Raw genomic sequence first — 17,465 nt, 5'->3', positions numbered from 1 at the left:
GCTCGGAGGGTTCCAAGCTGGGATTTGTAGCCCTTTTACTAGTTTGAGGGGTGTCACGTCCTGAGCTCTGAGGGGTTCATGCTGGGACTTGTAGTCCTTCTTTTTTTGGGAGGGGTTATATCCTTAGATCTCAGGGGTTCGTGCTGGTACTTGTAGTCCTTCACTTTTGAGGGGGGGGGTCACGTCCTCAGCTCTGAGGTGTTCATGCTGGAACTTGTAGTCCTTCACTTTTGGGGGGGGGTCACATCCCCTAAAAGTGAAGAACTGCAAGTCCCAGCATGAACCCCTGAGATCTAAGTATGTGACCCCTTAGATATCAGGGGTTCATGCTGGGACTTGTAGTTTTTCACTAGTTGGGGGGTAAGCACATCCTCAGTTCTGAGAGGTTCATGCTGGGATTTGTAGTTCTTTCCATCCCCCAAAAGTGAAGGACTACAAGTCCCAGCATGAACTTCTGAGATCTAAGGATGTGACCTATTCCTCCCCTTTCCATCCCTCCGAAGGCACTCTGTTGTCCAGCACCAGCTCAGCTGCCATCCTCTGTCCCTGCATTGGAAGCTCCCTCATGACAGCCAAACAGGTTCCATCCCCAGCCTTACCTCACAGACACAAATCCAGCCACCGCAGAATCTGGAGGAGGAGGGTGGACCTGACCACTAGGAGGAGGACGTTACATCCTCCTCTGCTCTAAATGCTGAGACCTCTCTCTGTATTAGTGACACCACTGGTTGTTAGACACCATGTGGTTCTAGTAACCAGACAGCGGGCAGTGGCGGCCAGCAGGCGGAACCTGGTCCTGACCAGGACAGTGAGAGTGGGGCACAGACACTAGTACTGTGGGGAAGCAGTGGCCTTTCTTTGGGGCATCAGAGCGACCCATATGGAACAGTGGGACTAGTACTGTAAGTGAAGTGGCAGTCTTTTTTTATTTCTGCACCCCTCTAAATGTTTCCCTGGTTGTGACCACATCGGCTAACACACACACACTATGCCACTGCTTTATCCTGAATATGTAAAATGGCAAATTACTTATAACATAAAAAAGATGGTGGGAGCATTGTATAGCATATAGATAAGGTTACTCAGTAACAAGAGGCATCAGGCCCAGCTACATCCATCCAACTGTGAATGTATTTTTACTGTCAAATAAAAAGAGATAACAAAAAAATGGATTTTTCATTATATTTTGCCCAGAACAACAATCCTTCCGGGGAGAGCACTGAGTTTAGAATTTCCATACTAGAAGTTCTTGGTTCAGTGCTCCCCCTCCCTGGCCACTGAGCTCATCACACCGACAGATGCATGCCGAAGGAGTTTTTTAGTGAACTGGTGGAGCCCGATGGAGAAGACTAGTTCCCCATCAGGACCAACTCGCTTTTAAATGACAGCGCATGGCAGTGGGTGGATTCATAGCTGCTGTTTAGTCCAAGAGCAGCTTTTGAATTGCCCACTGCTGTCCTCTGTCACTCAAAAGCAAGGCAGACCTGATGGGGAACTAGTCTCTCCTCTGTCTATCAGGATTCTCCCACCCAAGAGGGGCTGTGGAGACTAGCTCCCCGTCAAGTTCTCTTTCCCTGTGAACCCATCATTTCTTAAATGTGAGCTTTGCCATATCTGAGTAATGACATTACCCACATCTCCGCCCATTTGTTTACATTCAGCATTTACCCATGGAATTTCAAAGCCAATAGCTGCATAGGGTCAGGGACAGAGTCCTTTGTAGGAGGCTTCCACATTCATGGCAGCTTCTCAGCAAAGACATATCCCACTCTGAGCATTGTCATACCTCCGTACTCTTGCTTAGAGCTTAACTACCGCCTGTTTCCTAATCTGTGAAATGCTGGTAAATTTTTAGGAAGGATTCTGTCACAGTTATAGTGACAGCTTCTTAAAGTGGCGTTAGTAAGAATGACCTGAATTTGTTACACGTGTCGATACTGCTACCGAAACTGAAGAAAACACTTGCCTGAATCAGATGCAGGTAGTTTTAAAGGGAACTACTGCCAGAAAAGTGTTGTAAATGCTTTGCGTTTTCCCAAAGTGATTTCCTAATAGGAGGGTCAGCCTTCATTATAATCATTTGACCGGTGTTAGTGCTGAGCAAAGCTCTAGTGTCCCTTTAGAAGTAGGAGAACCCTGAAAGTACGGAAGCAAAACTGACTCTCCTATGGCTAGAGCACAGTGTAATTTGACAGGTATCTCAGTGCAGACTTCTGGGTAAAGCAGCAAGACAATCACAGAAGCAGAAAATTTGATTTTGAGGAACATTCTGTACACAAAGGGTGTACAAAACCCTGTTTTAAAATATATCTGCAGAATGAATTGGTAAGATAATTTTAAATACCATCAGATTACATTGTATTGTATTGCGCTGTTATATGTTATTTATGTTAGAGTGAAAATGGTAAGCCATTAAAGGAGGAAATATTCTAAATTAAGTGCTCCAAATTTTGTTTTGTCTCAACATTTCTGTTCCAGATGGGAGCACAACCCATGGACAGCATGTTCAGTTTCCTGCGGTGGAGGCACTCAGAGACGCACCATTGTATGTGTAGAGGAGACAATGCATGGGGAAATATTGCAGGTGGAGGAGTGGAAGTGTATGTATGCTCCCAAACCTGCTGTCTTGCAGACCTGCAATCTATTTGACTGCCCTAAATGGATGGCTATGGAATGGTCACAGGTAAATGGCCCAAACAATTTACCAACATCACTTGCCACATTGATTTCCATATGTTGTTGTCTGCTGCATTTATAACAGTTGATAACTATGTTACACCAAACACTTTCTACTCGTGGAATATAAGGTCTTGCATCATGCGAAGTATCGTACTCTCTCTTTAAATGGACTGCTCCATATCATTACACTTCCCACTGTCCGTTGGGGAACCATGAGGCTTATTTGTAGTCTTCTTCTTTTTTACAATCTTTAGAAATGGTATTGCTCAGGTGTTTCACTTCTTTTGGATTTTGGTATCATAGGTAAGCTGCTATATTCAAATCTTTTTTTTTGTCATTTCACATCATTTTGCTTTACAATCTAAAGTGGTATTAAACTCAGCGTTTTATTTAAAAAAAAGGGGCTCCCTGGTGGTTTATGCAATAATGTGCTAGGCTAGTATGCACCACATATTAGAAAATTGTGACAAACCTACCTTTCAAATGGTGCTGTTCAGTGCCGTGGTGTCACTGCTGTTCCTGGGGGCTTCTATCTTCACCAGGTCTGCCTTCTGGGTTCCATCTGTTCGGCAGCTTGAATGGTTGGGCCACGATGATGTCACTCCCACACATGTGCACAAGGGTCATATCATCACGGCACAGAGCGGGTGTCATAAAGGTTTAGTGTACATTACAGCTGACAGACAGGCGAAGCATTTAAGATTTATGACAGAAGAGAGCGATAGGGTCTCTTCAATCATAGAAACCCACCTGCCAGCAATTTTTTGAAAAATGTACTGGGGACAGCATTCCGTAAAGGCACAGTGATGTACCTGTACGTCACTGGCCTAGTACGGGTACAGGGCATGCAGCTGTGCAAACGCCCCCACCTAACAATTCCCACTGTGATTGTACACAGTTTGTCAGCAGGTCCTGGCCAATGATTCATGGCCGGGACCTGCTGATCGGCTGTGTCCAATCCCAGCCCAGAGCCCTGTGTTGACAATCAACACAGGGTTCCATACAGAGAGAGCGATCTCTCTGTTTCTTCTCCCTGCAAAGCATGAAATGATGTTTGAACTGAGCTAGAGTTCACACTTTAGCAAATCAGACCAAAGGCGTATTTATAAAGCAGTGAATGTGGCATTCACCAATCATTCACTGCAGGTGTGTTTTCCTAATGGATGTGTTTTAGTATACAGTGAATAATTCACCATTACTTTATAAACATGCAAAGTCTCTTTGTCTTCTGTGTTTATTATATTTTTGTGGTCACTGTATGTTCTTGTTTTGAAAAAACTGTTTTGAATATCTTGGGGATATGTAAATCAACAAGAGTAGTAATAGTAACAATAATAACAACAATAATAATAATTTCCCTTTGTTTTAGCTTTATTACAAAAATGTAAATAACTTTGAGCCCCGGTTCACACTGGTGCGACTCGTCATGTGACTTGACAGATCAAAGTCGCTTGACAAGTTGCACCCTCTTTACGGCTATGGAACCGTTCAAATCAGTGTGACTCTGAGTTGCACAACTTTGAAAAAGGTTCCTGCACTATCTTTTGCAATTTCATCAGCATGTGTTGCACGGATGCTAGCAAGCTGCACATGATGTTGCACTGATCGGTGGCTTTGAAATCACGCTAATTCAAAGCTGAATGTCAACCAGGACTGCAACTTTAAAGTAGATGTAAACTACATTTAGTTTGCTAAAGCAAATTTTATAATAACCAATTGCCATATTATTTTCTTTTAGAATATAATGTTGTTACCTTTTTTCATTTTTTTTATTTTATCTGATTGCTACTGACCTCCTACAGTCTCTTTGCAGCCACTTCTTCTCTGAATGAATGCACTCCAACAATGGCTGTTTGTTTGGTTTTTTTTTTGATGAGTTTTAGCATGGCCACTTATAGAGGCTGATTTGCTGAGGGAGTTGAAAATCTTCACACAATAAATTCTGTCAATAGTGACTTTAATTATCCAATCATGTGAAAAGCAAATTTATGTTCACTTACTTCATCTGCATGATTGAAGTCAGTACTTCCCAGCTCCTGTAGAGTTTTTATTGTCTAATATTCACAGTGTTGTGTTGGCCACCTCTGGAATGTATTTATTTTCAGATGATCCCTGCCAATGCCTACAATAGAATACAGTTGCTTGTGTACTGTGTTTTATGCTTACATAGCTTTATAAAAGAGCTGTCATTCCAAGTCCCAACAGGTGCAGTTTTTGAAAGAGTCCATGTATACTCCAACCTCAGGCAATACACCCAGATCCTGGTCAAAGAAACATCTGATGCAATGATGTCATACATTACACATGATGGTTAAATATGAGCACAAATGTGAAAGGGACAAACCCCCTGCTTTTGCAATATTTTTTCCAGTTTTAATGAATCAGCTACAGGAAAATATTTTTATTTACTATAATTGTGGCATGAATTGCCTTGGGATGCCCCCCAAAAATCTTTCACTGTAAAAGGAAGGGCTCTCCTCATTTACAAGTAGACATTTAAGCCTTCTCATTGTCTAACCTTACCCTGTTAAATCAATACCTATATAGCAACATCAGGTCAATTCTTGCTGATTCCATCCCATGGGACTGTTTACCAGAATTAGAAAAAAAAAGCCCATATGTGTATATATATATATATATATATATATATATATTACAGGATTTATATAGTGCCAACAGTTTGCAAAGTGTTATACACAATGAAGGCAGACAGTACAGTTACAATACAATTCAATACAAGATGCTAGGTAGAGACAGGATAGGCTTATGTAAAGAGATGAGTTTTCAAGGATCTTCTAAGGCCTTGTTCACACTCTGCGATTCTTGCAACCACCCGCAGTCAAAGCGTGTTACTGTTCAAAAACGTGTGGGGCTGCCATTCATTCTTAATGGTGTCCCCACGTATCTCAAACAGTGTTTGCAGGTGCAGGAACTGCAGGGAAATCCCATCTGCTTCATGTTCAAAATGGTGCATGTGCCTTTTTTATGCAGAAAACACCAGCACAGCTGCCTATTCAAATGAATGGGCTGCCATGCCCATGCAAGGGTGAACTGGAAATCCACAGTAGTGTGAACCAGGACTAAAGGTGGATTGTGTAGGATTTTGAGACAGACTGAGGTAAGGATTTCTTGAGGATGGGAGAGGCTCTGGAGAAGTCCTGGAGATGAGCATTGGAGGTGCTGAGGGAGTTAGAGAGCAGGAGGGTTTGAGAGGAATGAAGAGAAGAGTTTGGTTGGTATTTTGAGACAAGATTTGTGATGTAGCAGAGTTATGGATGGCTTGGTAGGTTGCTGTTAGTATTTTGAATTTTAATCATTGGGTGAGCAAAGCCAATGGGGGGCATCGGCAGAAAGGGTTGCAGACACTGAACAGTTGGTAAGGTAGATGAGTCTGGCAGAAGTATTCATGATAGACTGAAGTATATATATCCTTATACTTTCATCAGTAACCCTAAGAAGTGTATTTTGAAAACAACGAAATATATGATAGTGTTAATTATTGGAAAAATTGGACATTTTTGGTTGTATTGTGCCTTTAATTTAAAATACAGTTTAATGCACATGTAATAGTCAAATTTTTAGTCCAGGCTATGCTATATGTTTTTTTGTTTATTCAGTGTACAGTGACGTGTGGAAGAGGCTTGCGCTATAGAGTGGTGTTATGTAATGACCATCGTGGGCAACACACAGGGGGCTGCAATCCCCAGCTGAAGCCACATATAAAGGAGGAATGTATTGTACCTGTACCATGTTACAAACCCAGAGGTAACAGGATAGATCGCTTTGATTTCTAAGTTCTTTAATTTAACATGTTTTATAAAGGACCTTTATTGGTGTACAATGAAGATTTGTGTCGTTTGTCTGCTAGAAAAGTTCCCTGTGGAAGCTAAACATCCGTGGCTGAAACAAGCACAGGAACTAGAGGAGACTAGAACAGCATCAGATCAGCCAACGTAAGTAGAATTTCTGTTTATCCCAGTAATCTCAGCAGGATTAAGACATTCTGTAGACACTTTGCTTCTTCATAAAATAACAATGTACAGTGTGTTAGCTTCACGGCTCAAATGTTATATATACCTACATGCCTCAATGAAACACTGCCTGCTCCCTTATTCTTTTTAGCCTATATGGAGCATTCATATTGATGTAAACGAGACATATCCTGCGGCAAGACCTTAAAAAGACTAAATACATATAGGTACCAATTAAGACTCTTAAACATTCAGATCCCAGTCATTACTTAAAGTGGAGTGTGAGTAAAAGCAAAAACTGCATATACTGTATACCACAGTGTGCTAATAGCATCAAAATGGGAGTTTTTGTTTTTCTGAATTCCACCTTTAACAAAGTTTAAGCAAAGTTTAATTCCTGTTGATTTTGCTAGTAGAATGACCATTCTAGTGATTCTGCAGTAAAATCACTGTAGTGGACGGACATGTAATTTTAGATAGACTTTAGGTAAGCAACAGTTGGAGTTAATTTTTTATAAGAGGCCCAGCACTGTAAAAAAATAAATCAGCAGCTATTGCAGAAATACTCACCTCCTGTACAGTGTTATCTCCTACAGTCTCACTTCTCCAATATCCAGCACTGGTCCTCTTCTATAATGAATGAAGGTCAGTGTCATTATACTGGAACTTAAGGCAAAACGTTTCTTGTATTTTCAAGAGTAAAGAAGGGTTATAGTCTCTGTCAGTTGTTTTTTTTTTGCCATCTGTGTCTCATTGGAGAGATTTCCCTTCATTTCTTGTCCCACAGCCAAAACAAGAAGTGATAGGACATCCCTCCAAAGTGTCACCAGGGCCACCAGAACTAGTGTTCCCATTGAAAGATCTCCACTCTACTCATTTTTCTGTAACAACCCAAAGTTTGGGATTTCCTTTCACTTTTATTCTCAGCAATAATGGCAAAGGACAAAAAGAGCGGGTGAATCTCCCTAACATCCACTCTGGTGGGAAAATCTCCACAGTTGAGTTCCTAGGTTTGCCAGAATTAAAAAACAAAACAAAGAAAGCATGCAGGGCCATGGAGGGCAAAGGGTGCAACTTTGTAGCATCTACCAAAACCTGGAAGGAGTCACAGTTAGGGCCCATGTGAGCCTACTACTCTACTTCAGTATGCTATATTTAAGTGGGTCATACTCAAAAACACAAGAAGTCTGCTCCTATGAACCAGTAGGATACAGGCAGTTACAAGCAGAAATGTATTCTGTTTTTTCTTTGCTTTAGGAGATCAGCTAATATTCTTTTTAACCATCTCGTGACCTTGGGCATTAGAATTGTGACCTAAAAAAACTTCAACAAAGTTTCCAGGATGCATCTCCTATAGCCTTCTTCTTTTCCCCTGCCACTATTACTGACAATTCCCACCTGTCATAATAACAGCCGAGACTTGCTACCATGTGTAATCACAATATTCCCAACGCACATGTTCCTGAAAATGGATGTTTGGTATAGCTGGGTGCTGCAGTGATCACAGGCTGGGAACAATAAACACTCAATGCAAAGAAATGTCACCAGCACACCAAGGATTCCTTAAAAAGGTCCAAAGTTTTCTACCATGGTCACATAGTGCAAACAAAAACAATGTTTCGGAGCCATGCAGGGCCCCTTTATCAGACAAGTGGCCCTTGACGAAGGGGCCCTGCGTGGCTCTGAAATGTTGCCTTTGATTGCAGTATCTGGCTACAAAATAAAACTTTGGCCCTTTTTGAGGAATCCTTGGTGTGCTATTGACATTTCTTTGAATTGCTACCATGTGTGTCACGTTTAAGAATAAAATTCCAACCTTTATAAAAGTAAAATTTTTTAATTTGTAATTTTTGGGGTATATTTATAAATCAGTATATGTGACATTCTCCAAACATTCACTGCAGGTATATCTGTCTGGTGCGTGTGTTTTAAAATACGGTAGAGTGATAGATTCATCTGCAGTGAATGTTTGATAAATGTCACTTTCTCTGCTTTGTGAATATTCTTCTAGTGCATATTATACATATTATATCTGATGATATTTTTCGTTGATTGGTTGCCCTTTTCAGATACTTTAGATTTTTTCCAGTTTTAACAAAACTATCCTAATAAATTGTAATTTTTCCTTTGCTTAAGGTCATTGCCATGTAGATGACTTTTATTTTGGAATATTATACAGCACTGACATTCAACAAAACAACAGTGTCGTGCTTAGGCCCATGTTGTAACTTCATAGCAATGATATATCTGTCTAGCAATGGTCTCTTTGTGACTATAAGCAGAATAGAATATGTACGGCTGTACTCCAAAGCACAGACCTGAGCATTGCCAAACCAGCCTCGTGCTAGATAAATACCTTGGCCTTTGCGGTCTACCACGGCTAGTGTCCTACATTTATATTACTGTATAACATTCAAAGAGCTTTTTTTTCTTTACTGGCAGAATATAATATGACTTGTTTTAAAAGCAGAGCCAAGAAAAATGTAAGCCTGACCTTTTTTTGTTTTTAGTTGTGGAATGTGATGACAGTTGAAACCCATCATGATTTTAAATGCTACCCCCTGGGCCCTCTTCGTTACAGAATAGGTTTCAACATTGTTATTTATTATTTTTCAATTATATTTTTGTGCAGCATGATAGATAGTTCTTAAGGCATTTTTGTTATTTGAGATCCACAGTTGATCAAAAATGTTGTTTATACTGTAGTGTTCCTGCTGTCCACTGGGTCTTGTGCCTGGGCTTCTTTTAAACTGAAATGGGCCAAGGTTGAACATGAATGTCTATAGACAAGAACATAATTCTATCAAGAAATCCTGTAGCAAATCTTAACAGGCTCCCTAAAATGCCATTTTTTATGTTACAGCCTATATATATATATATATATACAGTTGCAAGAAAAAGTATGTGAACCCCTTGGGATTACGTGGAGTTTTGCATGAATTGGGCATAGAATGTGCTCTGAACGTCATCTAAGTCACAACAATAGAAGAACACAGTCTGCTGAACATAATACTACACAAACATTAGATGTTGTCATGGTTTAATTGCACATAACATGTAAACATTCACAGTGCAGGGAGGAAAAAGTATGTGACGCCCTAGCTTAATGACTTCTCCCAGAGCTAATTGGAGCCAGGAGTGAGCCAACCTTGACTCCAATCAGTGTGATGATATTGGATGTGTTGCTGACAGCTGTCCTGCCCTTAAAAAACACACACCTATTTTGGGTTTACTGGTTTCAAGAAGCACTGTCTGATGTGAACCATGCCTCGCAGAAAAGAGCTCTCAGAAGACCTACGATCAAGAATTGTTGACTTGCATGAAGCTGGAAAGGGTTGCAAAAGTATCTCCAAAAGCCTTGATGTTCATGTGTCCACGGTAAGACAGACTGTCTACAAATGGAGAAAGTTTAGCACTGTTGCTACTCTCCCTAGGTGTGGTCGTCCTGTAAAAATGACTGCAAGAGCACAGCGCAGAATGCTGCATGAGGTAAAGAAGAATCCCAGAGTGTCAGCTAAAGACCTACAGAAATCTCTGGCACATGCTAACATTTTTGTTGACACATCTACAATAAGGAAAACATTAAACAAGAATGGAGTACATGGGAGGACACCACGGAGGAAGCCATTGCTGTCCAAAAAGAATATTGCAGCACGTTTGAAGTTTGCAAAAGAGCACCTGGATGTTCCACAGCACTACTGGCAAAATATACTGTGGACAGATGAAACCAAGACTGAGTTGTTTGGGAAGAACACACAACACTATGTGTGGAGAAAAAAAGGCACAGCACACCAACATCAAAACCTCATCCCCACTGTAAAACATGGCGGAGGGAGCATCATGGTTTGGGGCTGCTTTGCTGCCTCAGGGTCTGGACGGATTGTTGTTATTGATGGGAAAATGAATTCCAGAGTTTATCAAGACATTTTGCAGGAAAACATATGGCCATCTGTCTGCCAACTAAAGCCCCGCAGAGGATGGGTGATGCAACAGGACAATGACCCAAAGCATACAAGTCATTCAACAAAACAATGGCTGCAACAGCACAGAATACGCCTTCTGGAGTGGCCCAGTCAGAGTCCTGACCTCAACCCGATTGAAATGCTGTGGCATGACCTTAAGAGAGCGATTCACACCAGACATCCCAAGAATATTGCTACACTGAAACAGTTTTGTGAAGAGGAGTGGTCCAAAATTACTCCAGATCATTGTGCAGGTCTGATCTGCAACTACAGGAAACGTTTGGTTGAGGTAATTGCTGCCAAAGGAGGGTCAACCAGTTATTAAGTCCAAAGGTTCACATACTTTTTCCTCCCTGCACTGTGAATGTTTACATGTTATGTGCAATTAAACCATGGCAACATCTAATGTTTGTCTAGTATTATGTTCAGCAGACTGTGTTCTTCTATTGTTGTGACTTAGATGACGTTCAGAGCACATTTTATGCCCAATTCATGCAAAACTCCACGTAATCCCAAGGGGTTCACATACTTTTTCTTGCAACTGTATATATAAGTACTGGGAACAAGCACACATGAATGTTTTATATTTCCCACATTCATCCAGCTGTCGTCACTTCCCTAAGTGTCGGGTTCATTTGGAGAGTAGTTGACAGTTCCACAGTGCCAATGTCTGCTGAATGTTCTAGGTGCCATTCCTGACCACAAAAACTTGTAAGCACTTGTATGTATTGACCCATTTGAATCCATGCACCATTTTGGTGCTAATGTGTAGGAGAACTCATCAAGCATGAGGATTGTGCACTGGGAGTTGCTTTTTATCCCCCTGTGTTTGTGGCATTGCTTCCATAAGTGATTAGTCCATTAGGAGAGTGTTTGACAGTAATGATTTCCACAGTGCCAATGTCTGCCAAATTTCCTAAATGCATTCCTGACCACAAAAACTTGTAAGTACTGGCCCATTTGAATCAATGCACCCTTTTAGGGCCAGTGTCTGGAGAGGGCTCATTGGACATGAGGATTGTGTACTGGGAGTAGATTATTATTATTATTATACAGTATTTATATAGCGCCAAAGGGTATGCTCAGCGGCACTATATAAATACTGTATAATAATAATAATGTTGACACCTGTTTTTATGAGCACTTAAAGATAAGCATTCAGGTATGGGTATTTACAGCCTTATATCTTAAAGGATAAGTTCACCATTTGGTAAAAAATAATAAATGCACATTTTATTGCAGATAAAAAAATATTCATTTAGTTATTTTTTTTCCTCCAGGTAAAGTATTGCACCAGCGATCAATAGATTGCTGGCGCCATGCAGGTCTCCTGCAGATCTGTCAGTATATCTGCTTGCCCATATGGGATGTACAAGCAAGCAGATATAGTGACAGGAAGATGCAATAAACTACCACGGCACTCCACAGCGCCATGGAAGTTCATTGAGAACTACAAGCCTGACAGCCGCTTAGGCTGTTGGGACTTGCAGTTTCTCATTCACAGATGAGTGACGCTGTCAAAGCGGGGGATCGGCGGGGAGCTGGAGCCGGTGCTTTCATAACATATTACATGTTACACCCTGAATGTGGGTGTAACATGTTATGAAAGATAAACGGATCCTTTAAGCTGGCCATAGACAGATTGAAATGTGGCTGGTTCAGCAGAGACTGGCTGATTTTCAATCAATGCGTGGCCCTAGATGTTTGACAGATAGCTGAATCAAATTCTGCCAAACTGACAAGTTAAGCAGACTATACATTAAGTAATTTTCTTTCCTGCAACCACAAGTTGCAGGAAAGAAAATTGTCCAATTCCCGCAGTAATTGAATGAAAAAACCCAAAAGGCTGGCTGTACTGTATCAAACGTTCAACTTCAGTACAACCAGCCCGCCCATACATGGATCAAAATTCAGCCGGTTCCAGCCAAATTACAGTCTGTTTATGGGCAGCTTCAGTAAAGTTTTGTGGAACAGGCTGCAGCTGCAGATCAGTGTATTCTGACAGTGTCGGGCCTGCTGTCAGAATACAATGTCACAATGAGGGTTTCCCCCATTTACCTTGTTTTTTGTGGATGGAGGAAATCTGTTAATCTGTTTAGTCTCTTCCTGTCAAAGCAGAAATACCAAGCTTTTCCAACCCCATGAAGGCTTACCTTTTTCTCCTTTGGATTCAGAGACAATAATTGACACTTTATCCAATCTGTGTGAAAGTGTAAAGCTGTTAGTCAACAAAGCCTTTAGTTTTCTTTCATGTATTCTTGACAGCACCTTTGTTATACTTTTTTTGGGTGTTTGTTTTCAGAACTGAATTCAGGCAGGTTAAGAAAAGCAGAGAATAAAAGTCAATTAAAAAAATATGTGTAATTCCTAAAAAGTGTTATTGCAATGTAAGAAATTAGATTTAGATAATAACAGATGTACATTAGAGATTCTGTCAAAATTAAAATTGCTATAAAAGAGCTTCCGGAAAAAATTAATACTTGCATTCCAATGCCTGGGCAGCTGAAAGCTTTTTTGGGGGTTTTGTTTTCAGCACTGAATTCAGGCAGGTTAAGAAAAGCAGAGAATAAAAGTAAATTAAAAAATATATGTAATTCCTAAAAAGTGTTATAGCAATGTAAGAAATTAGATTTAGATAATAACAGATTATTGTAAAGCTCTGCGCAAACTGTTGGCGCTATATAAATCCTGTATAATAATAATAATAATAATAACAGATGTACATAGGAGACTCTGTCAAAATTAAGGTTGCAATAAAAGAGCTTCCTGAAAAAAATTAAATACTTGCCTTCCAATGCCTGGGCAGCTGAAAGCCACTCTAATGTACAGAAATCATCCCATCACATCTCTTAAGAAACTGACAATTCCATGTGTGACCCATGTCACTACTGTGCCTGTGGTGACATAGGAGTCGACTGTAAAAATCACTGAACATAGAGGAGGAACAGGAGAGGAACACCCCCAGAACTGTCAGTTTCTCAGAAGATTTAGGTGGACAATTTCTCTGCATAAGAACGGCTTTTTTCAGCTTGGTAATGGGAGAGGTATTGCCTTTCTTTTTTTTTTTTTGAAGTGAGCTCCTCTATTGGAAGTGTAATTTTAGAAACAGAGTTGCCTTAATGTTAATCACACTACACTTACTTTGAAAATACACCTTCCAATGTTATTATTTTCTTTTTGCCATAAATCATTTTAATATTTTATTTTCTCAGTTTTAGACAGGCCTCATAATGTTAATAGGAGCTCTATGCTTCTAACAGTCTGAGGAATTTAAAAAAAGTAGGTGCTATGGACAGACCATACCATTGGTGATGGCATGCCAAGAAACTGCATGACTTCCACTGACTCCCAATGATCTTAATGCAAAGTGGACCCAGATAATCACTGTTTGTCTGGTGTAACAGATCAGCTGATTAGCATTTAATTTTCCCCCCAGGTTCAACTGGTACAAATTTTATGGTTCTCATATTATAAACTTTGGAAAGTTCCTATTTAACCACATCACCTTATGCCATTGTTCTCGTAAAAGAGAACCCCCGCTGATACTGATCTTCTTTGCACTCCTCCTCTGCTTTTTTGTTCAGTTGGCGTCCTAACCCACTGTTCTGTGTCAGATGGTGTGGCAACTTTCACAGGGATAACTACTTCTTCCTTCTCATGTAACAGTATTCAAGCCTAGTGTTTGGCTGCTCGGGCCACAGCACTGCTTCTTGGGAGGAGGTAGCATGCTCCCCTATACTTGGAAAGACTATGTTTTTACCAAGACCTACAGCACAGCAACGGAGTGGCGGGGGACTTCGGCGAAGTTGTATCAGAGGGTGGGGGTGTTGTTCTTACAAAAGAACCTTGTAGCCACCTGACTCTCTGCATTGTTCAGATGTGCAAAGTTTAAAAGTGTACAGAACCAGTACAACCTTAGATGTAACTGACCACTACTCAGGGGCGGACTGACAACTCATGGGGCCCCCGGGCACCAGGGGATCATGGGGCCCCTGTGTCCTTGCCCAAACTCAAAAAGCCTATGAAAAAGGTACCAGGGACATCTCATGGGGCCCCCTACTGACCCCCGGCCCCCGGGCAATGCCCGAGTTTCCAAATGGTCAGTCCGCCCCTGCCACTACTTTATGTATGTGTTTTAGAATAAGGCAAGGTGTGTGGAAACAGTCTGGATGTGTGGTTGGTATATTCAATTGTCAGTCTGCTAGTCTGGATAGGTATGGGGGGAGGTGGTAGAATGTATTTGCTCACTATAAAGTTCTGTTTAACTTTCAATCTTTTTATTACATTTTCAACTTTTCAGACATAAACTATTCAGATACAAGAGAAAAAGGAATCTGTCATACATAAACAGCATATGTATCACAGTAAATGAGATTGGAAACATATATCAAGGAAGAATTATTTATAAGGAACATCAGCTCAAAATCGAAGATTACCAAGTCTCCCTTCTGGATGTAGAACCTGCCCAGTTCAGGGAGTCATAATTCTCCTAATAATATAAAGAAAAAACATCATAGGCATTGCTGGTAGAGGTAGTGGATGGTATATATCATGATAGAGTCCAAAAAAAGTGCAATTAACGACAAGATTGTGGGAAGAGACTGCTCCACTGACTTGTTTGGAGCATATGAGAGTATTACAAAAGAGGCAGGAAAGGAAAGTGAAGAAAAGAAAATAGTTAACTTCAGTAGGAAGAACAAGGTGGGCAATCCCCAGGTTTCATGAATCCACTGATATATATCTTATCCATAAATCCCATGTCTTGTCAAATTTAGTACCATTGTTTTGGAGGTTATGGGTAAGTTTTCCGTTGACTGTGATTCAATTTAGTTTGTGTTTAAAATCTTCAAATGTCACCACTGATTGTTTGTAGTTCTCTGCGATAGTTATTCTGGCTACTAAAATTATGCTACATCTAGCTACTAGAATTAACCATTTGGTGTTCTTTGGAACATCAGAAGACAATTTTTAAAAAAGTCCAATCATTTAACAGTTATCCTGGAACTTTCAAAATGATGGAGGCATGGGTACGTATATCATTGATGCTTTCCAAATGGCTTGTGTTTCTTGACATTTTCTAACTTTGCACTCAGCTATTTAGGGCCCATTAACACCAGAATCTGCGTTTTAACACTGATCCTGGTATGCACTGTGGAGTACACAGTGCCAACACACTGCACAGTTTCATTTTTTTCAACTTTATTGGAGTGTCACAAAGTGACATTCCATTAATGTTTATTCACTGCAGCACATAGTGATGCAGTGTAGTGCATTGTGATATGCTGCTTTGAAGAAGTAATGGATGTCCTCCTTTTTTTCAGCACATACCACCACAGCACAGTGGTATGAACTGAACAAAGAGGACATAAGGCAATTTGTTTTGTCCATGCATTGGAACTGCTCAATGCATCTGGTATGAATAGCCCCTATGGTAATTTCTGGGCAGAACAATAGCTAAGTGGTTAGCACTTAGCAGTACATCGATTTGAATTTCAACCATGGCGCTACCTGTCTGGAGTTTGCATGTTCTCCCTGTGCCTGTGTGGGTTTCCTCCAGGTACTCTGGTTTTCTCCCACACTCCAAAGACATACCGTCTCCTTTCTAAATTGGCCCATGTATGTATGAATGTGAGTTAGGGACCTTAGATTGTAAGCTCCTTGAGGGTTAGGGACTGATGTGAATGTACAATATATGTTGTATAGTTAGTTTGGCTGAAAAAAGACAGAAGTCCATCCAGTTCAACCATAAAAATAAGTTATTAATATATGTAACGCACTGCGTAAATTGATGGTGCTATATACTGTAAGTACCTGTAACAATTTGAATTTGCTGCTTTACCTTTTAGTATTATATTGCGTACTGTACATAGTAGTGTATCCTAAACTCTTACATTGTCTACACAGGTTTATCCCAGAAGCCTGGTCCCCTTGTAGTGTCACGTGTGGTCGAGGCGTGCAGGTGAGGGAGGTCAAGTGCCGCATTCTGTTAACGTTCACCCAGACTGAATTAGAATTACCAGATGAAGAATGTGAGGATGAAAAACCTGCCCTGGAAAGAACTTGCTATATGCCATCATGCCATGGTGATTCATCTGCCCTGGCATCAGAATTTTCTCGAGAAGGGTTAGATTCTACAGAAATATATGACTGGGAATACATTGGCTTCACACCTTGCTCCAGCAGCTGCTCGGGAGGTACAGTGCACAGATAACTATCTCTACTGTCATTTCAAAGAAATTGTTAGTTCAGTAACCATGTACGTATAACTAACTACATATTGTTAGTTAAAACAAAGAATTTTCAGGGAATGGCAAAATGAAAGTGGGCATTATACCCCAACCACATGGCCTACACAGTGGAACAGATTTTGAGTCTGAAACAATGCTGGCATCATTACCATGTCATAAAATACATATTTTCATATCTAATTAAAACCACCTTTTCGTTATTGTGTTGTTTGGACAGCTGAGCATTCACAAATAGGCAAACATAGCTCCCAATTAGTAACTGGCAGGAGACAATTATTTGAATCTAATTAAAATGGTATAATAAATACACTCTCATTGAAAATCTAAACATACTCCTAACCCTCCTGTATCATATTAATGTTTCCATGCAATTGAAACCTAAGAAAGTCATGTAATTAGGTAAGATTCATAACTAATAAGGATTGCTTTGTGATTGTAACAGTTGAAGCATGATATGTTGTCTGTTGCTTAAAGTGATTCCAGAAAAACCCCTCCTCTGTTTGGGTTCTTACCATATGGTAAGACAAAGGGATCTACCCTTAAGAAGGTCATCTGAGGACAGAATCTTGCATTTACTGACCTCAGCTGCCCCTGATGGTAAAATC

General features: G+C 40.5%; 1 protein-coding gene across 1 annotated transcript in view; it reads left to right on the top strand.

The window, feature by feature from the left end:
• Positions 1-17,465, top strand: part of ADAMTSL3 (ADAMTS like 3) — a 670,777-nt gene that overhangs the window by 537,639 nt on the left and 115,673 nt on the right. Inside the window, exons 13-16 of the mRNA XM_089676419.1 lie at positions 2,479-2,683; positions 6,297-6,444; positions 6,548-6,632; positions 16,517-16,806. Coding sequence (XP_089532545.1) covers positions 2,479-2,683; positions 6,297-6,444; positions 6,548-6,632; positions 16,517-16,806 — 728 coding nt within the window. The remainder of the gene's footprint in view (positions 1-2,478; positions 2,684-6,296; positions 6,445-6,547; positions 6,633-16,516; positions 16,807-17,465) is intronic.

The sequence above is a fragment of the Staurois parvus genome, unplaced genomic scaffold, assembly GCF_062004578.1.
Source record: "Staurois parvus isolate SC_StPar_1 unplaced genomic scaffold, SC_StPar_1.0 ptg000168l, whole genome shotgun sequence".
NCBI classification, from domain to species: domain Eukaryota; kingdom Metazoa; phylum Chordata; class Amphibia; order Anura; family Ranidae; genus Staurois; species Staurois parvus.
This window is presented reverse-complemented; position numbering and strand designations above follow the sequence as displayed.